Source organism: Nansenia antarctica, assembly GCF_963989245.1.
Source record: "Nansenia antarctica genome assembly, chromosome: 2".
NCBI lineage: Eukaryota > Metazoa > Chordata > Actinopteri > Argentiniformes > Microstomatidae > Nansenia > Nansenia antarctica.
The window spans coordinates 76806260-76831998 of record NC_137675.1 but is presented as its reverse complement, the minus strand read 5'-3'; the positions used below and the strand labels follow the sequence as shown (position 1 = coordinate 76831998).

The 25739-nt window shown below is 43.9% G+C and overlaps 3 protein-coding genes across 3 annotated transcripts in view; all 3 read right to left on the bottom strand.

Moving 5' to 3' along the window:
- Positions 1-221: 221 nt before the first annotated feature.
- LOC308150644 (uncharacterized protein) lies at positions 222-5791 on the bottom strand (the record flags this gene model as incomplete). Its single annotated transcript, XM_080523453.1, has 7 exons — positions 222-302; positions 3038-3231; positions 3425-3505; positions 3967-4177; positions 4297-4783; positions 5236-5349; positions 5664-5791. The coding sequence occupies 7 exons, from the start codon at positions 5789-5791 to the stop codon at positions 222-224; spliced, it is 1296 nt and encodes a 431-aa protein (XP_080379579.1).
- Positions 5792-14155: 8364 nt separating this feature from the next.
- On the bottom strand, positions 14156-20092 carry LOC308149499 (2-amino-3-ketobutyrate coenzyme A ligase, mitochondrial-like). Its single transcript, XM_080522358.1, has 9 exons — positions 19830-20092; positions 18751-18881; positions 18330-18431; positions 17681-17827; positions 16981-17135; positions 16183-16265; positions 15699-15870; positions 15082-15203; positions 14156-14541 (listed from the first exon to the last, which is right to left on the bottom strand). Exons 1-9 carry the CDS (start codon positions 20050-20052, stop codon positions 14390-14392), a joined length of 1287 nt encoding a protein of 428 aa, XP_080378484.1. The 5' UTR covers positions 20053-20092; the 3' UTR covers positions 14156-14389.
- Positions 20093-21454: 1362 nt separating this feature from the next.
- tom1 (target of myb1 membrane trafficking protein) overlaps positions 21455-25739 on the bottom strand; it is a gene marked incomplete at its 5' end in the record, with an annotated part of 9730 nt that continues 5445 nt past the window's right edge. The window contains 4 exons of the mRNA XM_080523452.1: positions 21455-21583; positions 22011-22050; positions 22426-22485; positions 23437-23505. Of these exons, the coding sequence (XP_080379578.1) occupies positions 21489-21583; positions 22011-22050; positions 22426-22485; positions 23437-23505 (264 nt within the window). The 3' untranslated portion in view covers positions 21455-21488. The remainder of the gene's footprint in view (positions 21584-22010; positions 22051-22425; positions 22486-23436; positions 23506-25739) is intronic.

Below are 25739 nucleotides of genomic sequence, written 5' to 3'. Positions count from 1 at the left end.
AATCCGATTGAGGGGGGTCTCCGACAGTGGGTCTTCGAAAGCAGTGATGCTCAAGTAGTTGATGGCACGAGAGCAGGGTAGTTAGCAGTCTACCCTGGACAGCGACAGATTGTTGCGCGTGCGCACGCTATTCAGCGTGCATGAGTTAAAGAGAGGGATTCGAGAGAGCCTTTGATATGGTCGCAGACATGGATGGAGAAAAGCGGAAAAGAAGTATCTGGTCACGGCAAGAGCAGGTGGCCGGAGAGAAGTCCTTGAAAGACGGGAACAACACGCGTGACGATATCCCCGATAGAGTGACACTGAAAAAAGAAATAGGACTTTTAAGCGCTTGCACAATTATCATAGGTAAGGTTGAAGAAGTGGTAGCTATTGCATTTATTAGAATCAATTGTGAGGTTGTTTTTCCATTGCAGTGCTTTCTTTTAAGATACAACTTTTTTTTTTTTTTTTTACTTCAGAGGCATGCACTTGGTGAATTTAAATTATTAGAATTAATGGTGGACTGTCAAGCCTAAGTAAAAGTTAGCTACATGCTTTTCAAGCACAATTCGGATGAGAAATGTTTACCTTGATTTTTATTTTATCTTATTAAGGGCTCAAAAACAAAAGTGTCGGTTGTTGATACTGAAATCATGTTTGTAGTCTTTAGTCAGATACAACACTATCATGTCATGAACAAAGAAAAAAATAGGGATGAAATCACATTTTGCCATACACTGTACAATGTGTGTGCTACAAATATTATATCACCAACTTCAATGATCCTTCTTTGCAAGTGTGATTTAGACCTGTGCTTTATCTGTGTCAGTGTGACATGTATGATGTTTGAAATGAGCAGTTATGGCTCTGTGATAACCCTGGCCCTGTGATAACCCTGCCCTGTGATAACCCTGGCCCTGTGATAACCCTGCTCTGTCTCTGTGATAACCCTGCTCTGTGATAACCCTGCCCTGTGATAACCCTGTCTCTGTGATAACCCTGCTCTGTCTCTGTGATAACCCTGCTCTGTCCCTGTGATAACCCTGCTCTGTGATAACCCTGCTCTGTGATAACCCTGCTCTGTCTCTGTGATAACCCTGCTCTGTGATAACCCTGCTCTGTCTCTGTGATAACCCTGCTCTGTGATAACCCTGCTCTGTCTCTGTGATAACCCTGCTCTGTCTCTGTGATAACCCTGCTCTGTCTCTGTGGTAACCCTGCTCTGTCTCTGTGATAACCCTGCTCTGTCTCTGTGATAACCCTGCTCTGTGATAACCCTGCTCTGTCTCTGTGATAACCCTGCTCTGTGATAACCCTGCTCTGTCTCTGTGATAACCCTGCTCTGTGGTAACCCTGCTCTGTGATAACCCTGCCCTGTGATAACCCTGGCCTGTGATAACCCTGCTCTGTGATAACCCTGCTCTGTGATAACCCTGCTCTGTCTCTGTGATAACCCTGCTCTGTCTCTGTGATAACCCTGCTCTGTGGTAACCCTGCTCTGTGATAACCCTGCCCTGTGATAACCCTGGCCTGTGATAACCCTGCTCTGTGATAACCCTGCTCTGTGATAACCCTGCTCTGTCTCTGTGATAACCCTGCTCTGTCTCTGTGATAACCCTGCCCTGTGATAACCCTGCCCTGTGATAACCCTGCTCTGTGATAACCCTGCTCTGTCTCTGTGATAACCCTGCCCTGTTATAACCCTGCTCTGTGATAACCCTGCTCTGTCTCTGTGATAACCCTGCCCTGTGATAACCCTGGTCTGTGGTAACCCTGTCTCTGTGATAACCCTGCTCTGTGGTAACCCTGCTCTGTGGTAACCCTGCTCTGTCTCTGTGATAACCCTGCCCTGTGATAACCCTGCTCTGTGGTAACCCTGCTCTGTGGTAACCCTGCTCTATGATAACCCTGCTCTGTCTCTGTGATAACCCTGCCCTGTGAAACCAAAATAATAATGTTTTGACCCTCTAATATACTATACAAGTAACATAGTCTCTGATAACATTGTCTCTGCTGCCCCCCTGTGGACGTTAGATGATGTACTTTAAGGGCTCAAAAACAAAAGTGTAGGTTGTAGATACTGAAATCATGTTTGTAGTCTTTAGTCAGATACAACACTATCATGCTTATAATGATGAAAAATGCGTATGGATCTTCCACCTGCTACTGAGGCTCCTGACGGTGTATTAAATGAATAAAGTGTCAAATTGACCATATATCTTGTTTGTTCCTTGTACTGAGAGAGAGTTCAATCATCCAATCCACCAAACAACTCAAAACAAGAGTCAATACCAACAGGAGAATACACTGTTTAGCATTGGCAGAGGATTTTGGCCATCCCACAAATGCATGATCCTTACAAGTTGGACATCATTGTAAAGGTAAATAAACAGGCTTTCCAACGTTATAAAATACAATGCCAATTAGCATTGTAACAACAGAGAATTTAGTTTATCTTGGTATTCTAATAAGGTAAGACCCTTTAAGCTAAAGATATGCAGACCAAAGCATTAGAACGTAACACAATTTCCCTTATTTAGAAATCCCAATGTTGACAGGTATGGTACAGTAACAATGGGCATTGTTCTACTTCTCTCAATAGTGCAGAGCACCCATGTCTCTCTCTCTCTCGCTGGCTGGCTACCTCTTTTCCCTTCTCTGTCTGAGTTACTATTCCTCCATCCTCTCTCTCTCTCTCTCTCTCTCTCTCTCTCTCTCTCTCTCTCTCTCTCTCTCTCTCTCTCTCTCTCTCTCTCTCTCGTCTGTCAGATGCTAGCCCTGGCAGTACTGGACAGGATCCAGTCATCCTTGACTCCACCCTCTCCTTCCAATCTCACATCAAGTCCATCACCAGATCCGCCTTCTTCCACCTAAGAAACATTGCCATACTCTGATCATCACTCTGGACTCACCTCCCGCCTGGACTACATTAGAGGGTCCATGCACATTCATCCTACTGAAGTGTACATTGTTTGACCTGTATACGTTTACCCGACTCGGCTGTCTCCTCTTCATGTCTTCTTCTACGGTGTGTTTTGAGGAGTAGGGTAGTTACCGGGTAGTGGTGCGGTGGATTGTTCAGAGACTTTGCAGCTCCTCCCACCTCCACCAGTCCAGACAGGAAGCTGGCTCTGGTTGGCTGATCCAGTCGCAGTGCTTTGAAACAGTTGTTCTGATAGGGTACATCTATTATCACCTGGGCCTCAGTAAGGGTGGATGGCAGGGATGTTTTACCATTGATCATAGTATCTGAGTCCCACAAGGAGGCTGAGGGTAACAGATAATATGGGATATTCATTATAATAGAATCCCAAGAGGCATCAGTCATAGAATTCACTTACTGTACATTTGAAAAATAAATTGATTAAAAAAGTGTATGCACACACAGTGAATATAAAGGCAGTATGTCTGCATGAATAAAGCAGCTTCCTCTTCCTCTCACCTGTACTGAAGGACTCGCTGCGACGGTCATACAGCATTCCAGGGTGAATGGGCCGACCCAGTGCCGGTACCTCAACCCAGCCTGAGAGAGAACACATGGGAGAGACACAAGAGGAATCATGACTCATCATGTTTAATGAGACTAAAACTAATCTCTTACAAAACGTCATCATGATTATCATCAATGACACTGATCAACATCCACAATCCCACAACCAATAAACGCATAACAATACAGCCACAAAGAAAGTAAGACACAAACAATACAGAAACAAAGTAAGACTCAGTAACAACCTGGGAGTCACAGCTGTCTGTCAGTGGAGTGGAGTGATACCAGTATGAGAACCACAATGGAAATAAGTCCAAAACTTTATTGTGTAATATCCTCAATGGTTTTATTTCTTTACATGCTATGTTTAAAATGGTTAAATAAACTAAGATACTGACCTGCTCTCTTCATCTCCTCCAGGGGTCCTCTCAAAGTCTCTCTCTGCTGCTGAAGGTAAGACGTTGCATTTTGTTTTGGCATGGAATTCTCTTTACTGATCACTTGGTTGTCATGTTTGAGTTGAGAGATCTCGTCTTCCAGGTCAGAGTTCAACTTAGAGACGTTCTTCAGCTCAGAGTTCTCCTGTTCCAGCTCACTGATTCTCTTCTTCAGCTCAGAATATTCCTCCTCTTTAACTTCTTCTATCTTCCTCTTTTTACAGACGCTCTCCCTCTCCTCCTCAGTCTCACTCTCCATACTCTTCTCCTAGGCAGAAAACATGACACACATACAGTCAGTTCAGTTATTCTTAATATTCTTAATGTAGTCAATCACTACTGTACAACTGAGTTTCATTCAAAATAGAGCATTGTTAATCACATCACCTCTTTGACACTCTCAGTCTTCACAGTGTTGCCATGGTAACCTTTGTGTCCCCCGTCTCCAGTGAGCTGGGCCAGGGTGTGTCTCTGCAGAGCTGGGGCGGTGTAGTGCTGCCTGACGTGGCTCTCACAGTAGGAGGCAGCGCAGGTCAGACAGGTCTTCACCGCTCGTAGCTTCTGGCCGGAGCAGACATCACAGGCCACGTCCCCAGGCCCAGCGTAGCCCAGAGCAGGGAGGGCAGGACTGAAGCCTGCCTGCTGGAGAGCCTGGAGCACCCTGGCCAAGGCTGCGTTAGTGGAGAGCTCAGGCCGGGCTCTGGAGCTCCTACTGCACTGGGGGCACACATAGTCTCCTGCAGGGTCGGGCTGGGCCCAGTATGTACTGATGCACTGCCGGCAGTAACTGTGTCCACAGGGAATGGAGACCGGGTCCCTCAGCACCTCTGAACACACAGAGCATCTGAACTGATCCTCAGTCAGCAGACTGGCACTGAACTCACTACACACACACACACACACACACACACAGAGAGAGAGAGAGAGAGAGAGAGAGAGAGAGAGAGAGAGAGAGAGAGAGAGAGAGAGAGAGAGAGAGAGAGAGAGAGAGAGAGAGAGAGAGAGAGAGAGAGAGAGAGAGAGAGAGAGAGAGAGAGAGAGAGAGAGAGAGAGAGAGAGAGAGAGAGAGAGAGAGAGAGAGAGAGAGAGAGAGAGAGAGAGAGAGAGAGAGAGAGAGAGAGAGAGAGAGAGAGAGAGAGAGAGAGAGAGAGAGAGAGAGAGAGAGAGAGAGAGAGAGAGAGAGAGAGAGAGAGAGAGAGAGAGAGAGAGAGAGAGAGAGAGAGAGAGAGAGAGAGAGAGAGGGGAAAATTAGAAGGTCTTATCTGTGTATAGAATCCCTCCAATAGCTGGCTGCAGTCTGCCACAGCTTCTAATTTCAACTATTACCTAAGATCAGGAGACCAGACTTCTCTTTTGAAGTTAAAGGGTGGCTGCATAGACCTGTCACTCTTCATAGACAGACAGCTGGGAGCAGGTGACTCCACTCTCTCCTGCAAGATCCTGCAATTCATACAGAAATACTGTTATCCTAAACAGTAATGTGTTTGGTCATTTGGTCAACCATTTCAGCAACCATTTCAGCAAAAATGTAATAAAAAATGATTTGAGGTTGAATAATTGATCATACAACGATATACAATGTGTTTGCAGCCATAGACAGCTGTCTTGCCAGCGGAGAAGGTATATGCAAGCTAGTGATTTTTACGTAGGTGACTGGTGCTATCTTGTCCAGGCACTTTTTAATTGATTATGAGTCCCAAGAGTACTTGTGTACTCAAGCACGTCTGACAAAGCTGCTTCACCAACTCTCTCACCTTTTATCAGGGGGACAGACTCCTTCTTTGAATTCTATGAGGGGGTGCTCCATAGACCTGTCACTCTTCATAGACAGACAGCTGGGAGCAGGAGACTCCACTCTCTCCTGCTTGGTCCTGTAATTCATACAGAAATACTGTTATCCTAAACAGTAATGTGTTTGGTTTTAAAGTCATGTTAGATTAACCTTTTTCCAGTGTCCATTGCTTTTTGGCCGGTCTGTTTTCCATATCATTTGGTTCAAAAAGACCCTCCCTGACAGACAGTGGCCTGCTCAGTGGCCTACTCATTGTTGGGGGTGGGGTGGGGCATTGGGGGGTGGTACCCATTTCATTTCCTATGGCGGTCATTTTAGACCCGGAACCCTACAGTGTGACCAAGTTGACTAAACCACTCAAAATTATATGAAAGTGGTGATCAGCAATTGTACATGTTCAAATGCCTAGTGTGGAGGAGACAATCAGATGAAAAACACAATATATTTATGACCTGAACACTGGAACAAGGTTAAAAAAATGAATAATATTCTCAACAGTGAATATTAGTGATATGAAAACTTTATCTTGTCCCAAGGCTGTTGCCAAGGGAAAGTAATTAACAGGGCACATTAGAGTACTTATGTACTCAAGCACATGTTCACACACACAAAGGAACAAAACAAAACGACCCACAACAAATTAGAAACATAGTAACAGAATTCTATACAGAATTATACACTGAAAAAGACACAAACAGAGAGCTGATAGAAGAGCTCCTTCGGGACACGGAGAGAGTGGCTGGAAAAGTAATAGAAGGGGAAGAGGTGCCCATTACAACAGAGGAGATCAAAAAAGCAATAGACAGCCTAACTGAAGGCAAAACCCCAGGTCAAGATGGACTTCCTGTTGAGTTTTACAAAGCCTTCTGGGATCCAATAAAAGCTGGCATGACAAAAGTCTTTAATTACATGTATAACACAAGAGAGATGTGCCCAACCATGACAAAAGGAATCATAACACTACTATACAAGAAAGGAGACCCAGAAGACCTTCAAAATTGGCGCCCCATAACTTTACTCTGCACAGACTACAAAATTCTCACCAAAATACTCATGTACAGACTACAAAAAGAAATACCAGATGTTATTGAGCAAGACCAAACCTGTGGAGCACCAGGACGCTCTACTACAGACAATCTCACCATCATTAGGGACATCTTCTCCCATGCAGAAGAAAGGTCAATCCCCTTCTGTATTTTCAATTTAGACCAGGAGAAAGCCTTCGACAGGGTCAATCATGCTTACCTACTAGAAGTATTAAAAACAGCAAACATCAACAAAACAATACAGAACTGGGTAAAAATAATTTACAATAATATCACGAGCACAGTATTGGTCAATGGCACACAAACAAATGAAATAAAACTTAAGTAAAATCTGGAGTTAGACAGGGATGCCCTTTGTCAGCCATCCTCTACTCCCTTGCAATAGAGCCATTACTCAACAACATCCGTAAAAACAAGAACATAGAAGGCTATACATTACCAGGCTCAAACAACAAACAGATAAAGACACAAGCATATATGGACGACGTCACACTCATCTGCACAAACGTCCAATCTGCCAAACACATAGAAAAAACTTTGGACAAATACTGCAAAGCAACAGGAGCAGTCATCAATAAAAAGAAAAGTGAAATATATACGTCTAGAAACTGGCCAAAACACTCGGACATACAAAGCATTTTCCCAGTAAGAACAAAAATAAAAATTCTGGGGATCATCTTTGATGAAAGAAACCAAGGGCAAGAAAGCTGGGATGACACAATCAACAAAATGAAAAAGAAAATAGGAGGATGGCAACAAAGGACGTTGTCCACAAAGGGGAAAATTGTACTACTAAATGCTATACTATACCCAATTCTTGCATACATAGGAAAAATATTCCCACCAAACAGAGAACAAGAAAAAACAATAAACCTTGAAACATTCAGATTTATATGGGGAGGGAAACAGGAACTGGTGAAGAGAGAGGTCATGGTGAAGGAAACAATGAAAGGAGGGAGAGGGGTGCCAAATATACCACTACTAATAAAAACCCAAGCTCTAGTATACACTATCCAAAATTGTAAAAAAATGGAAAGGAAGGCAAGCTACCTCAACAGATTCTATTTCAAGACGAGCCTAAGAGGCATCGGCATCAAAGACATCGACCACACAATACCATATTCATGGGATCCACCAGTACACTATAGAAGACTGAGGAAAACATTAAGGGAAACGTTTAAACTACACAAAGACAGGGAATGTCCCAAGACCATGAAAAAGACAATTTCTCAAAATATAACACCAGAAAAATCAGAACACACAAACACAATAACAAAAGAACAACTATGGACAAATATAAACAATAAATGCCTCATGAACAGACAAATTGACATAGCCTGGGCCATAACAACTAACAATCTCCCCACCCGTGTTAGAATGTACAAAAGAGGGATAGCAAGAACAGAACTCTGTACCTATGGTTGCCAAGCCAAAGAAACAGAAAAACACATCGTCTGGGACTGCAGGATTGCAAAGAGAATATGGACCATCTGTCAACCCCTCATTGGAAATCTAACAGACACAAACACCATCACTTTCCTAGGAATTGTCTGTGGCCCACCAGGGGGAACAAGAACAGGCCAGGAGGAAAATGCTTGGCGGGTCACAAACACAATAAAAGAAGTACTTTTATGGCAAACAAGAAACATCAGCTTATATCAGAAACAAGAAACACACCCACTCATCATCATAAGAATGATCAATAAAACAATTAGAGACTATTACTTACTAGACACACATCAACAGGGAAAGGAAAAAACACATAACAACTGGAAAATAACAAACATTCAACAGCTAAACATCCAGATACCCCAAACTACGAACCCCCCGCCACCACCCCCAACCAGACAAACAACGACCGCACCAACGACTCAGACACTTGTAACTAGCAGACACCTGACAAATATTTCAACATCCACGACAGCACAGGCAAAAAAGAGACAGCAATTCTGGACTTCCAACACACAAACATGACCATTGCTCAACATCTGTTAGCCCCAACTGAACCTCTGACCAAGCAGTGGTCAGAGGCTAGGGAGGTGGCCCTCTGTCTTCTTTTTCCAAGAACAGGTGGAGTCCAGAACAGACCTGACGTGGCAACACCAGGAGGGGACCAGCCAGGCCCAGACCCCCTCGGCCCAGAGGGAGGAGACCCAAGTGATGAGTGGAGCATGCGGGACACAGGGGAGTGTCTGGAAACTATTCAAACTCCAGATACCCAGTGTACCTGCATGCTCTCAGGTTTTCTTCCATCCGCTAGGTCCAGACCCTGCAGTAGACACGAAGGGCAACAGCCAGAGCCTAAGAGACCAGGGGACCGGCCGGGCCAGGAAACAACGCAGGGAGGCGAGAGCAGAGGATCTGCACACGGAGTGGAGCAGCACAGCACAGACCTCCTCGACCCAGAGGAAAGGAACCGAGAAAAGGAGTGGAGCATGTGGGACACAGGAGAGTGGCTGGCAGACGTAAAATCTCCAGCGGCCCTGTGTACCCGCATGCTCTCAGGTTTCCCTTTTTCCCCTAGATCTGGACTCTGTGACGTGGACCAAGGCCAGCAGCCCAAGGTGACCAGATCCAGAAAAGGAGGTAGTGTACACGATTCAGGGAGTGCAGTGGCGGCAACCGACACATCCCTTGTGCGCGCAGAAGCAAGCCTGCCCACACCCCTGCAGAAGGACATACCCCTGGCCCAAGAAAAAAAGTATCTGGTGGAACCCAAAAAAGATGGACGCTGCCCCCGCCCCCCCCACCACGCCCCCCCCCCGTTCACACAGACACTTGGAAGAGGCCCCTCTCCAACCTCCAATCCCCCCCCCTCACCAGTTCCAAACCTGCCCGACTTACCAGAACTTTCAAAACGTTAAAAACACTGACTGAATTGATGTGATTGTGAAATGTGACAGATGATATAATAGGATCATGTAAAGTAAATAATGTATGGTGAGATGATGATGATAATGTATGACCTACTGTTTGCCTGTAACCTGCACTGAAAATGTAAAATCTAAATAAAATAGAATTGAATTCTATGAGGGGGTGGTCCATAGACCTGTCACTCTTCATAGACAGACAGCTGGGAGCAGGAGACTCCACTCTCTCCTGCTTGTTCCTGTAATTCATACAGAAATACTGTTATCCTAAACAGTAATGTGTACAGTTGGTCATGTTAGATTAACCTTTTTGCAGTGTTCTGTTCAGTGTTCTGTTTTAACTGGTCTTAAAAACTACTAACATAAAAACCATACATCATCACCAAATGCTGTTATTGAGACATCCTCCTCAATTTGGTTCAATTTCAAACCCCTCTCCATCATCATTTGGTTCAAAAAGAGCCATGAAGTGTAAGGTTCTGGTGTAAGTTGTGGACCCAAGTAAGTAAGTAAGTAAGTAAGTAAGTAAAGCTTTATTTATACAGCACCTTTCATACAAGAAATGCAGCTCAAAGTGCTTTGCAGTGCGGTGCAGGGCAGAGAGTAGACAGTAGACAGCGATAGTAAATTAAAGTTCTCTTTACTGAGATCGCACACCCCTGACATAGAGACGTTTTCATCCATGTTTGATATTCTAGAGCTGTTAAGCATTGGTTCCAGAGTGAGAAACATGACAACAATCTCATCTAATGTTTTGGTCAGTCAGTGCTTCAGAGTCAAGAGAGGAGTACAGACACAAGGAGAGGAAAACAAAAACAAACATGGCCTCAAATCTTGGTGAGCGTTTATAAATATCTCCTATTGTATTAAGAGTAATTGTGTGAAATAATATATTTTTTCTTTCAATTTGTATAACATTTTCACTGTCAACAAATCAAACTTAATATTACACTTTGGGCCCAAAACTAGTACATGAATAGCTGATGTGGCATAGTAATTTGCAGTCTATTATGCACAGTCTTGAATTTGTAAAATTTTTTATTTAACCAAATGGCAGCCCCATCATTTGGTTTGCTATGAAGCTGTGGGATGGGCTTGTAGAAATTTGTAGTTAACAGTTCAGGGTTTAACTTAGTACCAAACGTATTGATAGAAATGCTAGTTTTGTGTTCCATGGGCAGAAAGGAAAAAACAGCACTTGCTGCAATTACAGTATGCATTAAAACCTTAAAAAATTGTTCTAGCGAGTGCCGGTTCTGCCATTCTGTGTATCTCCTTGCGACACTGCACTCTGAAGTTTAGCAATGGGTTGAGCACTCCATTCCCCTATTCTGTTGAGAAGAAGCAGAGCAGTATCTATGCAGTTCTATGCAGTGTTGTGTTAATAGTGACCAAAATTCCCAACTTTGTCTCTGACTGTAGCAAACCACTTCTCTTTACAGGCACCACAGAGGAGCTGAGGGTTGTGCTGCTGGGGAGTAAAGGAGACGGGAAGAGTTCAGCAGGAAACACCATCCTGGACAGAGAAGAGTTTAGTTTAGGGAGAACTGCTCAGTGTGTGAAGAGAGAGGGAGACATAGCAGGGAGGCAGGTCACTGTGGTCGACACTCCAGGATGGTGGAGGAATGATTTTGTTGAACACACGTCTGAGCTGGTTAAACAGGAGATTGTGCTCAGTTCGTCTCTGTGTCCCCCTGGACCCCATGCTCTCCTCCTGGTCATACGAGTGGATTTATCATTTAAAGATAAAGAGAAAGCATTTTTAGAGGAACATCTGGAGCTTCTCAGTGATAGAGTATGGAGTCACACTATGTTGCTATTCACCAATGGGGACTGTTTGGGAGACACAAGCATCGAGCAGTACATTGAGAGTGAAGGGCAGGACCTCCAGCAGCTTGTTGAGAAATGTGGGAACAGGTATCATGTCCTCAACGATAACAACAGGGGTGATGGCACTCAGGTCACAGAGCTGCTGGAGAAGATAGAGGAGATGGTGGCAGGAAACAGAGGCAGGCATTATGAGATAGACAGGAAGTTATCACAGGCAGTGGAGGAGAAGAGGAGGACAGAGACGGAGAGAGCGAAACAGAGGCAGATGAAGGTGCAGAGACAGAGAGAGACCCTCAGATCAATGAAAGGTAGGTTTATGTCTTTCATTGATGTAGATGTTCTGTATCACACTTGTCTATTTTACATTCTGAAATATTTGAAATTATTGAAAAAGAAAATGTTATCCCCACCATGCTTTGCTATGAAGCTGTGGGATTGGCCTTTAGAGATGTGTAGTGTACAGTTCAGGGGTTAACTCAAAACTAAACTCTTCTTGGCTACCAAGTCTAACTAATGAACAGTTGGCTATATGATACTCTCCACATATGTCTGTGACAGGTGACTCCCTCCATCTCTCAGAGCTGAGGGTTGTGCTGCTGGGGTCCACAGAGGCTCTGTTTTCACTTTCCAATAGAATTTCCTTTTCAAATGTACTGAAACGCTCGTTTAGTTCATGCAATCAGAGAGCCTGTGAACATGAGATTAGCTGAAGCACAGTGTGTGTTCCATGGGCAGAAAGGAAAAAACAGCACTTGTTGCAATTACAGTAAAAAAACACTTATTAAGTATTTCTAGCGAGTGCTGGTTCTTCCATTCTGTGTGTCTCCTTGAGACACTGCACTCTGAGGTTTGGTAACAGGTTGAGCACTCCATTCCCGTATTCTATTGTGAAGAAGCAGAGCAGTATCTATGCAGTTCTATGGAGTGTTGTGTTAATAGTGACCAATATTCCCAACTTTGTCTCTGACTGTAGCAAACCACTTCTCTTTACAGGCACCACAGAGGAGCTGAGGGTTGTGCTGCTGGGGCATAAAGGAGGAGGGAAGAGTTCAGCAGGAAACACCATCCTGGGCAGAGGGGAGTTTGGGTTAGGGACAACTACTCAGTGTGTGAAGAGAGAGGGAGACATAGCAGGGAGGCAGGTCACTGTGGTCGACACTCCAGGATGGTGGAGGAATGATTTTGTTGAACACACGTCTGAGCTGGTTAAACAGGAGATTGTGCTCAGTTCGTCTCTGTGTCCCCCAGGACCCCACGCTCTCCTCCTGGTCATAGATGTGGAGTTCTCATTTAAAGAAAAAGAGAAAGCATCTTTAGAGGAACATCTGGAGCTTCTCAGTGCTAGAGTCTGGAGTCACACTATGTTGCTATTCACCTTTTTGGAATGTTTGGGAGACACAACCATCGAGCAGTACATTGAGAGTGAAGGGGAGGGCCTCCAGCAGCTTGTTGAAAAATGTGGGAACAGGTATCATGTCTTCAACAATAACAACAGGGGTGTTGGCACTCAGGTCACAGAGCTGCTGGAGAAGATAGAGGAGATGGTGGCAGGAAACAGAGGCAGCCATTATGACAGTGGAGATAAACCAACACCACTGCCACTCAGGAGAACACAGAGCATGGAGTGGAGGCCTCCCAATCGTGAGTATTGATCAATAAAGACAACAGACAGGGATCAATAACAACACACACATTTGTTTTAAAACATTTTAAAATAAGCAGATGACAAAGAAATCCCTATACAATCATGGTTGGTACCAATCCATTATTTATTAGGATATCATATTTAGTACTACTCATCTGTATCTGTATGTTTTATTCTCCTGTGAGTGGATCTGACAGATCATCCATGAGAAGCTCTGGATATGGATCCATAAGAAGCTCTAGACTCGGTTCTTTGTTTGGATCTCAGCGCTCCAGAACCTGGTCTCTGAGTTCTGGTATCGGCTCCATCGCTGAGTCTGAGAGAAGCTCAGGACCACGGTGGCTCAAGCTACCAAAGTTCCTCAGGGGAAGACCAGATGATGGTGATACTGAAGCTGGATCAGACGCCCACCCATAGAGAGACACTTAAGAAGAAGAGAGACACCCTATTGAATTTGATATACCTGATATACCTGTATATATTCCCCATAGACCCCATATAAAAGGTCTCAATACTGAGGATGTAAAGACTGAGAGCCAGAGAGAGACACACACTTAGTCCGTTTATGCCTTGGGCCAGCCCTAGCTCCAGCCCTAACCATAGCTCCAGCCCTAGCCCTAGCTCCAGGCCTAACCCTAGCTCCAGGCCTAACCCTAGCTCCAGGCCTAACCCTAGCTCCAGGCCTAACCCTAGCTCCAGGCCTAACCCTAGCTCCAGCCCTAACCCTAGCTCCAGGCCTAACCCTAGCTCCAGGCCTAACCCTAGCTCCAGCCCTAACCCTAGCTCCAGCCCTAACCCTAGCTCCAGCCCTAACCCTAGCTCCAGCCCTAACCCTAGCTCCAGGCCTAACCCTAGCTCCAGGCCTAACCCTAGCTCCAGCCCTAAGCCTAGCTCCAGCCCTAAGCCTAGCTCCAGCCCTAAGCCTAGCTCCAGCCTTAACCCTAGCTCCAGCCTTAACCCTGGCTCCAGGCCTAACCCTAGCTCCAGACTTAACCCTAGCTCCAGCCAGGCTACATCTCGCTAGCCTAACATTAATATAATCAAATTACAGCAGCAGTTTGTAATAACAACGTTTTTATTTATTAGTTCAGCTGAAAAAAGCTACACAGATAATATTGACCACAATTGACCTTCGACTGTAATAGTACATTAGCTTCGTCACAGTCATTCATAGTTCTTGTTGTAACAGTCCCGCTTTGTGACCATGCTCCATTGTCTGCCCATCTACAAGCCGCACTGCTTCTCTCTTTCTCATCTACTATTGGCAGCAAAATCCTCCAAGTCCTTGGACTGTGTTTTAAGATACAACACCATGCTTCCTGCCTGTCTGAATAAAGGCCTCCACAGCTCGGTCGATGTCCTGCTCAGTATGGGCCGCTGAGATCTGGACCCGGATCCTGGCTTTGCCCTTCGGTACCACAGGGAAGGAGAACCCGATCACGTACACTCCTGGAGGAGGCAAAGAAGAGTGAGTAGGCTTGAAGCATGGAGGCACAGAACACACAACACAAAAGACGCTTGAACTTCGAGAAAGGCTTTTTTTCCCCACACAATCGAGTGTAACGTGTTATGCTGTTGTTTTTAGCTTGTATTATGTCACTTGTTTGTGGAATTACAAAACAATTACGAAACACCAATGTCTCCCTCTGCTGGTTAATGTGTGTCAGATCATTTGTAATCACTCTGTATTGCCATAAATCATTTTGATAATGTATGTCTAAATGCAGTTATTTTAATGAAGTGCAAGTGAAATTATGATAATATATGTATATTATCAGCCCATCAGTGAAGTGGGTCTCCTATGTGGAAGCCACGGGCATCTACCGTTACAGGCCAAGAGAACATACTCAAGGTCAGAGGGTGACACTTGAGTTTGTATGTCTCAGACAGGGCTACCCTCCAAATCCCCCTGCTACAGAAGGCAAGGATGTCATCACAGGAGTGTGATTCTACATCCCCTCCGCTACATATTGAACTACACCATCTCACCTAGCTTCAGCATGTCATCAGCCATCACGGAGGCTAGCCGCGCGTCCCCTAGCATCACAGGGCAGATCGGATGGGCGTTGCCCGAGATGGTGAACCCAGCCTTGGTCATGGCGTCTCTGAACCTGAGCGCAGAGGTAGAGAACGATAACAACAACAGTATGAAAGAGGATACTAGTGTTCGTTGGTATTCATTTTAGAATCATTCCTATCAATAGTTCCCTGAGGCAGCAACGGGTGTTCTTGAAATGTTTCACAAACATGGGTGGAAGGACACAGTCCAGATAAAGCAGAAAACAGTTCCTCCCACAGTCCTTATCTCTTACGAGACGTCTGACCCGGGACGAGCTCTAGCCAACTCTGATACATTAACATGGAACATATATGTTGATTCATGTGTACCACCAACTAAATTGCTCAATACAAAAATGAAAATAAAACGGTCACACAATTACTCAGTTGCTCAACACAGCTTCATTCACATTTGGTAAAAGAAAAGAAAAAAACATAGGGAGGCTTATCTGTTCGTGACTATGTCAACATTTGCATAAGCTAAAGGGAGGGTGTCTACCACATTCACCAAACTACCTATCTACTCCCCCCCCTTCTCCGATTCTCACCTCATAGTTTTGGCCGTCATGCTCTGAGCAATCTCATTGGACGCGAGGAGCAGTTCCACAGCGCGGGTGGAGCAGCCCACGACAGGGGGGGGGAGGGAGTTGGAGAAGAGGTACGGTCGAGAGCGCTGCCTCAGCAGGTCAATCAGCGGTTTAGGTCCTACTGTGTACCCGCCTGAGAGAAAGGATGGAGAAACACTTAAGCTGTCGCTTCAAAACCATTTAACATAATGACATCAACCTGACACTTTCTGAACACAGATCCTGATCATTGCGTATTATCAGGTTCATTGTCATTCATTGACTTGCTGACATTGTCCATGTGGTACAGTACGTTATGAGTGCGTGTATGGTTGGTATTGAACGCAGTTCTCCCTGTTTTAACATGTAAACGGTACCAAACTCATTTCCGAGAAATCTTTGAATAAAGTCTTGACTCTTGGAGCTTGAGCATGCATACTGGTTATGAGGATAGAAGCACACCTACCAGCTGCACCCCCCAGAGCTTTGCCCAGTGTGGAGTTGATGATGTGAACCTTGTCCATCACCCCCAGAAGTTCATCTGTACCTCTGCAAACATTGAATTACAATAATACAGCTGCTGGTGAAAGGGGTAACAAACCACACGCTAGTCAACTAACAAAGCTTGTGTGAGCCTGCTAACAATATAAAGTAGTGTTATAGTTAACTAGGTAGCAGTGGGGATTACTCACCCAATCCATTGCATTGCAATATTTTGGTTTGACTAGCTAGTGTGTGTTGTGATTTTTCCAAATAAAAGTCGGAACATTTTGATTGGTTGCCGACTTGTTCCCCCTTTCACCATCCGCTGTCACATATGGGGTGGGTCCCAATCGTCTCTACTCTACTCCTCGCATCCTCCCTCCTCGCCTCCTTCAAAAAACGCACAGGATGAAAAGATCCAAGGTTCCTCCCCTTAGATATTCTCCTCCGTTGTGTGTTGGGGGAGAAAGGGAGGAGAAAAGGATGGGAGGAATAGAGGAAAGACTATTGGGCCCCACCCTACAGTATCAGCATTCATTGGCCACAAATCATCATTCTCTTCAGTATTAACAGTGGAAATGGGGGATATGGCATTTTCGAATGAAACTCTTCAAGTGTTAATAATAGGAGCCAAAAACACACACGTGTTTGATAGCATTCCTCATTCCATTCCATGCATTTACAATGAGCCTGTACTCCACCGAGCACTACATAATATGGTGTGATGACCAGTGGATTCAAAATCTATCATTTCTTCCTCTTTCCTCTATCCTTCACTCACCTGCCCCTTGGGCCCATGAAGCCCGTGGCGTGGCATTCGTCGATGAAGACCATGGCTCCGTACTGCTCCGCCAGCTGACAGATTCCCTTCAGGGGGGCCACGTCTCCGTCCATGGAGAACACGCCGTCTGTGACGACCAGGCGAAGACGGGATGACTGGGGAGGAGAGAGCCGTGGTTACTAACGATGCAAAGCCTAGTGCATTAACACTGAGATCCATAGGCCTAGGCCTAGGGTAACCCCCCCGCCCCCCCCATCTCAAATATTTGGGTTTCAAGCTTCATGGAATTCATGAGGGTTCTACATGACATGCTTTATGACACTACGGCTGTGTTCTATATCCACACTACCATACCCAGGGTTCTCCCCGGTCATTTTGAACAAAGTGGAGCTGGATTGGATTGTCAAAACCGACAAAAAATGCAGCTAAAACGCTGCATTAACAGAGGAACATAATAGTGCATTCACTTTCGTTTTTCACAACGACATCATTCAAATTCAAATTCATCATTCAAATTCATTTGAAATTGCAGAGATGTCACCGTAAGGGAGTACAGGGTTGAGAAATCCGCTCACCGCAAGACACCGCAAATGCAGCCCATTTGACTAATTTCCCCTCAGAATCCTGCATAACAACTATCTCAGGGACAATATGTATTTCTATGTATAGGAGAGTGGTACAGTTACAGCGGTCCCTTCACCTGGGCCTCTTTCAGCTGGGTCTCCAGGTCACCCAGGTCCATGTGTTTGTATCGGAACCTCTTGGCCCGACACAATCGGATCCCGTCAATGATGGAGGCATGATTCAGCTCATCAGACAGCACTGCATCGTCTGGACCCAGCAGCACCTGTTAGAATATAATAGAATAAAACGGTATTGTCCATCCAACGATAAAAACAACAACAAACATCATACAGAACATCATACACATTATATCATCACATCATGGAAGGATGTAAATTACAAAAAGTGTTGGGACCTAAATGATGATATTGGATGATGCACCTGCCTGCTGGAACAATCCACAAAACACAACACAGTTCTGGTGCCGCTCAAACAATTTAAAATGTTGATTGAGGATCTCTTTGGTGAAGGATATGACTGTTTCTCTTGGTATAACATATACTAATGTTGTTGTTTTATATGACGCTTGATTTCGGTATTTTACTGTGTTGTATATTTAATGTGTTGTTCTGAAATCAGAAATATTTATATAGTGGACAAGCTGCATCAGAAGAAGCCTTGGTCTCAGTGTGTGCCCTGTATAAATAGAAATAAAATGATGATTATGATGATAGTATGAGAGCGATATATAATCACAAATCACTGTAATCGAGAGAGTCAAGAACCTCAAAGAGCCCAGCGTTGGCGTCGAAACAGCTGGCATACAGGATGCAGTCCTCCCTTTCATGAAACTGGGCCAGCTTCTGCTCCAGGTCTTTGTGGAGGCTCTATGGATCACATTTACCACAGAGTAAGAAGAGACTCGGAGAGAGTCAAACAATCACAGAGCAATCGATCTCTCCATGTCAACTAAATCCAGTAAAATACCAAGCGTGTATTACACACTACAGGGCCGACCCGAATCATACTGAGTTGGCCTGGATATATTCTTCTTTCCTATTTCCATTCCAGCACTGTTTCAGTGTTTTCACTGGATTCAGAGTCATCAGGACAGGACAGCCCAGTACAGCTCAGCTTGGGTCAGATCGGTTCAGCTCTGTGGTGTGAATTTGTGTACACAGTAAATTAAGCAGTCTTTCAGATTACCTGTGTGCCACAGATGAATCTCACTGAGCTCAAGCCGGCGCCGTACTTCTTCAGGGCCTCTATCCCTGCCTCGACCACCAGAGGATGGCTGGACAGGCCCAGGTAGTTGTTGGCACAGAAATTCAGTATGTCTGCACAGAGAGAGAGGGAGAGACATGGAGAGAGAGCGGGAGAGAGATAGAGAGATGGAGGGAGAGAGAGAGAGAGAGAGAGAGAGAGAGAGAGAGAGAGAGAGAGAGAGAGAGAGAGAGAGAGAGAGAGAGAGAGAGAGAGAGAGATCGGATTGATGTCAGACAGAGAGTAAAACCGTTAGGTAAGCATTTTTAGGCTGGTCTTCAAAGGGCACAAAGTGACAGGACAACGACCAGTGACCTTGCATGACCGGAGGGCTGAGTAGGTAGGAGAGTTTATTGGCAAGAAGGGAAAGGGCATTGTCGGAATAATAGAGCTTGACGGACAAAGAGGGGGGGGTTAAAAGACTGAATAGAGACAATGAATACAATGCAGTTTTTTTTTGTTTTTTTTACTGAGCAGATGAACATAGCAGACTGCTAGGCAGCTATACTCATGGAGGGGCCATGTCCTGCAGTCAACGAACCATTCATAAATCAGCCCCGTCAGTCACTTCTCGTATTGTATTGTAAACGTCTACTAGTGTTCTGGTAGTGGCATCATGGACTTAATCCTGACCGCCACAGATTATACACAGTGTACAGAGGCTGTAACACAGAGCGTTGGTCTGGGTCTCTCGGTTACGTGTTATGCATAAGACATAATACTAGCAGGTCATGTTTCTCTTGTAAGATTTGGAGAGCGACCCACGCATTTCTAGTCTGGGGATACAGTACACTTCGCGATGGCTTTCTAGCTTTTAGGTTGATCTGCTACCAGTCAAGGCAAGTTGTACACTGTACAACACATGCAACAAGTTTGACAACTTTGCTTTGTAGAATTCCTGCTGCTGTCTGCCAACTTGTGTCACATGTGTGTCACACGAGGACAGCAACGTACAGTGATCATAAATACATCACTTGCAAACTGTATCATGGAAAGCATACAGTCGGTAAACTCCAACTCACCGCCACGACTACCGTCCACGTTGATGTGAGGTCCCTGCCTAGACGTGATGACTCGTTCTCCTTTCCACGTTCCCCCGGATCGGATCGCTTCGAGTTCATTCTCCAGCACCTTCCTGGCCTCGGCGATCGCAGCGTAGCCCCGTTTCGAGACGGTTGCCGAGGGTCGGAAAAGACCCCTCACTGGGGTGCTGAGACAGCGGGATACAGCTGCTCGTAGAGGCATGATGTCAACGTTTCTGTCAAAGTCTTAGCAGGTAGCCGAGAGGACAACACAGAGGTCCAGGCGTGACGTCACGTACGTCATGTCAGAGGATAACGTGTAACTCTGTGGGCGTGGCGCGGAGGACCAATCAAAAGCTAGGGGAGTTTTCTGCGCGTAATCACGTTTCAAAAGAAAATCATAGTATTTTAAGGATATTGCCCCTCTGCTTCTGGTGATTTGTAAAGTCTAAACAGGGCAGCAATGGAAAAACAGTAACGTTGACAGAAAGGTTATCAGTACAGTAGTGGTAAAGTTATTTCAGCGTCTTTGAGCCTCGGAAAAGCGCTATATAAATGTAATGAATTATTATTATAATTATTAAACTGCAAGGAAACATACTTAGAAATTAATTTCCATGTCAAGTTTGCTGTGTACACACAAAGTGAGGAGAGAGAAAGAGAGTGCTTGCTTGTTTCTAATGTCATGGGAAACAGCTCAACTTGTCTAAACTACTTGTGTGCCAATTGTCCATAAGACAGGGGAGGCTGGTGGAAGTAGAAATCAGAGGACAGGCTCATTGTAATGCATGGAATGATACTGTAGATACAGTGACATTTTTCCACATCCAAGAAGCTAATGAACCATATAGCATGAGGAGACTTGCAAAACTATTTAATATTATAATATTTGTTTAATATTGCAATATTTCATCATGACAGTCTGTAACATTTCATCAACTTCAAGTGCTTCAATACTTTAAGACCCTCAGAAACAAAACTTTGCTCATCCATAAAGTGTCTGCATTGTTAACTACAAATGTGATTCATGATGAACATCACAGTTTCCTAACTAACCATTCCTCCAAATGACGTTAACTTCTATTGTAAACGTGCTAGTGTTGCCCTACTCTTTCTCATCCATGTCTAGACACATTAAGTCTAGACCTTGACTAGATAACATTTTGAATAGAAAATCTCACTTTAACACACTCTAGCACAAGGCTTGATCTGTGTCCAGGAAACCAGGCCAATGTCCTGCGACCAACACCATTCAATATCCATTTGAAAGTAATCTAACAATTCTCATTCTCAACAACAGAAATGAGACTATACGTCAATGTGCAAATTGTTGCATCCGCATACGGATACATTACCCAGTGTCAATGGAAGATCTAAGTACTTATCATAAAGCACTCACTTATCAGTTAAAACGCTTAGTCCAAAATAATTTAGCCTTAAAATAAACATTAAAAGATACAATACAAATATCAGATTAAGACCTTAACCCGAGAGACTTGGACCAATAGCAATTTACCTGAGTGTATCTGAAGCACACCCTTCTCTTCATGTGTGTTGCTTCCCCCGATTTAATTGGCCGGCTGTATGTGTCAATCAAGTCCCCTGTCCTCACACTATTTAGCAGAACACCATTGGTCAAGAAACAGGTTGCAGTGTGGCCTATGGCTGTGAGTGGTTGGTGTCAGAGGAAGATGCTTTCAGGGAAGGGAGTCTCTCGGCTGCTCTCGCTCTTGATGCCAGAAACTTGTCAAACTCTGAGGGGAGAAGAACATTCTTTTCAGCCTAAGTGGGATGTTTGTGACAACCCAACTCTGATGTCACCCCAGTTGATGTTTAAAACGGTTACGGTTAGGGTTGCAGTTAGTGTTGTCCCAAGGATCTCATTTAGCATTTACTGTTTGCTTAGGTAGGCCTTGTTTGCTATCGTGGTTTGTTTTATTGAATTAATGAATTACTTTATTTGACATGTTTAAAATACACAGGGTTGCCTCAGCCATTAGAGTACAATACTTTATTTTATTTTATTAAAAGCAAAGTCTACTGACTTATTTCCATTGTGGTCCTCGTTATAACCGAGTATTGCAAATGCTCAATATACTTTGAATTCTACAAACAAACAAGCAAGTGGATGACAGATAATCATAATTCAAATGGGAGAAGGAATAAGGAAGAGAAATGTACCCTCACTGGTTACGCCCTCCGAATCAGCCATGTCATCCTCCTGTTTCCCACAGAAATAAAACATAAACAAAAGCCAAGATACTGTAAAACTGGGGGGTATTTCATCAACGTCGCTAAAGGAAAATCCAGGCTTATTTTGATAAGTCTCGCAAGACATTGATGGTCTTTTCTCCAATATCATAACACAGAAACATCATCTTTTAATTTAACAGGTTGCATATGAGATCGGATTAAAACACACCTTAAAGAGCTACAGGAGGACTGTTACATCCCAGGGGTTAAAGTACAAGAACATACATTTGCATGTGTGCCTTATAAAACCAAATGAGAAAGGAATTGCTGGTAAAAGACATAGAACTCAGTACGGCTGAAATATCACTGAAAAGAAGCATTGACAACATCAATGGGGACAAACCTCGTCCACCTCTAGCCACTTCTCAATGTCATCCATCACCGTAGTCTGGCTTATAGGCACCTGAGGGGTCAGACGAGAGGTTAGGGTAGGTCAAGGTCACTGTACAGCAGATCACCATTGACAACCACTAAAGCGTTTCTCCCAGATTTTCTAAGCGAAGACACAAACAACCCAAAAGAAACTAGTGTTCACCCGAATATTTACATTTCAAACAAATCGAAGTCTAACCATTTCAAAACAGGGGGGGGGGGGGCAACAGAACCGCCCCAGCAAAGTAATAGTCAGGGCAACACAAGAGTGTGGATTGAAATGTGCAAGCACAGCAATTGTTCAGTGGAGTAATTTGGTTTTTGGTAAGACTTTAGATGACCCAATGCAGAGCATCACCATCTGGCAATTCGCGGCACCAAAACAATGACTACTTATAACATCAATCCAGAAGCACAAGATAAACTATTACGCATAATATTGCGTGACACACAGAAGACATGGGAGATCAGGCACATGGCAAAATAGAAAGCATGAAACCGTCCCAGTATTAAAGGTAGACTCTGGGATATGACATCACGCCCGTGAAATCCAAGCAACTAATTTCACTGCCCTTCACTTATACTTCTTTCTTTACGTCCCTCTGTTTCTTATTTTTTTGTCCCATTTCTCCAAAAACAACCCTAAAGTAAACAGCTGCCTGGATGAGAACCAAAGACATTTGAATTCTGCCAAAGACGCTCACAAACGCACAACAATACATGTGATGCATGGACACGCTCTATTCCCCAGTCTGTTGCATCTCCGTTTTTTTTAAAGTCTCTGGCAGCGCTGCCCTGCTCGTTTTTGCTATATCATATCCCAGAGTCTACCTTTAAAGATTGTATATACCAATTTATATGTTCTATCATAACATGCTTGCATGCAGAACACCCCATCTTAACCCCAGTTCACAGAGTACTGTAGTGCAGCCAACAGCATGGCACACTTCTGACTCACTACCGGCTAGCCAATCAAACCAACCATTCCCTTTTCCCGCATCCAATCAAATTGTGGCGAGGAGCTGAGGGGGGAGGAGTCTGGGCTGTCATCCTTTACACACACACAGACAACCACATATTGTATTGACGGACAAACAACAATGTGAAGGCCTTAGACATGCTATGACACTGATGCATTGACTCATAAACAAGCAGACAGACAGACATTACAAAGGCGACCTTTTACCACACACAACAATGTCGACACAAACAGACAAACAAAAGATACACACAGGCCTACACACAGGCCTACACCAGAAGACATAGGCCTACATATTTAACAAAAGACACAAGGTTATTGCATGCTCTACAGAATTTGTACACACATTAGTGACACTTATAAACACTCCACAGGGCCTGAGATCTATACATTGCATTTAGTGCATTACGTGAGTATTTTATAAAGTAGTTTGTATTCGGCTGTTTTTACTTTTCTGCAGTCCTGCCTATAATATAGGCATTATATACATATATATATATTAGATTATAATTTCCCCTTGTGGGGGAAGTGTTTTGAATGGAGATACTGACCCCTCCAGTGTTGGGTAGCTTGCTGTTGAGAGCTTGAGAGAGGGCCAGACCATCAGCTGCACCGTCATTCCACTCACTGAAACAAAAACAGTGTATATGGTTTATATGCTTACTTGGTTTATGGGGACACACAATTACCGTACAATTACATACACTTATCTGATTTGTTTGTAAACAAGAAGAGTTAGTCAGTTCACCATCAACAGCTAAGACTCAGAATCCTGTTATATCTTAATTAATTAAAATAGTACCTCAGGAGAGGGTTACACTTAGAAAAGTTAATATAATATCCAACAATACCACAATAACATCTGAATGTATGTAGATAGATAGATAGATAGATACTTTCCCCGAGGGGAAAATCAGCTGTTACAGCAGCTCAGACCACAAAACAATAAAATAAAGTGACAATTGAATAAATAATAGGCAAAAAAATAAGTATATCCACAAATAATCATTGAATATGGTGATGGTATTAACCAGCCTGTTGGTACATACGTACATATATGCATAATTCGACATGTTTAAATATACAGCACACCACTCACCCTATACCGTATTGTTAACGTAAGGTTAAGGTTCTCACAGCCTTTTATCAGATAGCAGCTGAGGGCCGGTCTACTTACTGAGAGAGTGGCACTGATATCTAAGTCAGATTAACAACACACTGACTGAACCAGAATCAGATTCACTGGAATAGGCCTTTTCGCTTAAACATTTACATTACATTTACATTTACATTTTTGGCATTTAGCAGATGCCTTAATCCAAAGCGACATACAATAAATACATTTGACTAAACCATTTCCTGAACCATGACTAAACCATTTGACTAAACCATTTCCTGCCTGGATCCCCACATCACAATGACCTGGAATGTGTTCACCTCGGCCAGGTTCCATTCCAGAAAGTTGTTCCCTCCATTCTGCCCTCCTTCACAGATCTGCATGGTACATGGTAGCTGGATAGGTGTAAGCAGCATAGTCCTCACTGCACAGCCTGCACCTATCTAGTCCCATCAGATCTGTGAATGTGGAGTGAACAACCTTTTGGCCCTAGAATGCCATCACCTGGTGTACAAGCAAGAGGGAGAGGTAGAATTGAATCACAGCATTGACTGTACTTCTGGCTAGCTATGCATGTATGTTTGATTCAAACTACATGACATGGCTAGTAGTCATGAACTGGATTGGACAAGTAACCTACTGTTAACGTATGAGGTGATCTGCAGGCTGTCTATCACCGAGTTACCCCGGTCTACAGAGTGAGTAGGCAATAATCCAATCAAACCGAAACTAGCAATATTTGAATTAACAGAAAGTTAGTGACGTGGCCCCATACCGTCCTGAATATTAGACCATATTTGGAAGCTTGGGTGTTTGATTAAAACTAAATTACATGGCTAGTAGAACCTGACTGTAAACCAACAACTGTTAAAGGCGGTAGTGGACCACCAGATGTTAGTCTTGATCAGATAAAGCTTAATATATTTTCAATACTTTTTCTCATTCACTGTTATTCACGTTTCTTTTTTAATCTGTTCTTTTGCGCTGTACTATACAGAACTTTGAGCTGCATTCTTATGTATGAAAGGTGCGATATAAATAAAGCTTATTAGATTATTATTATTATTATTATTATTATTATTATTATGAGTGATGGTGTCTCAGTGACATGTGATACCATGTTACACAGCACTCAGCTAGGAGGTCAGTCTTCCATTCTCAAGCTGCTGCTTTGTCCTTCACCCACTAT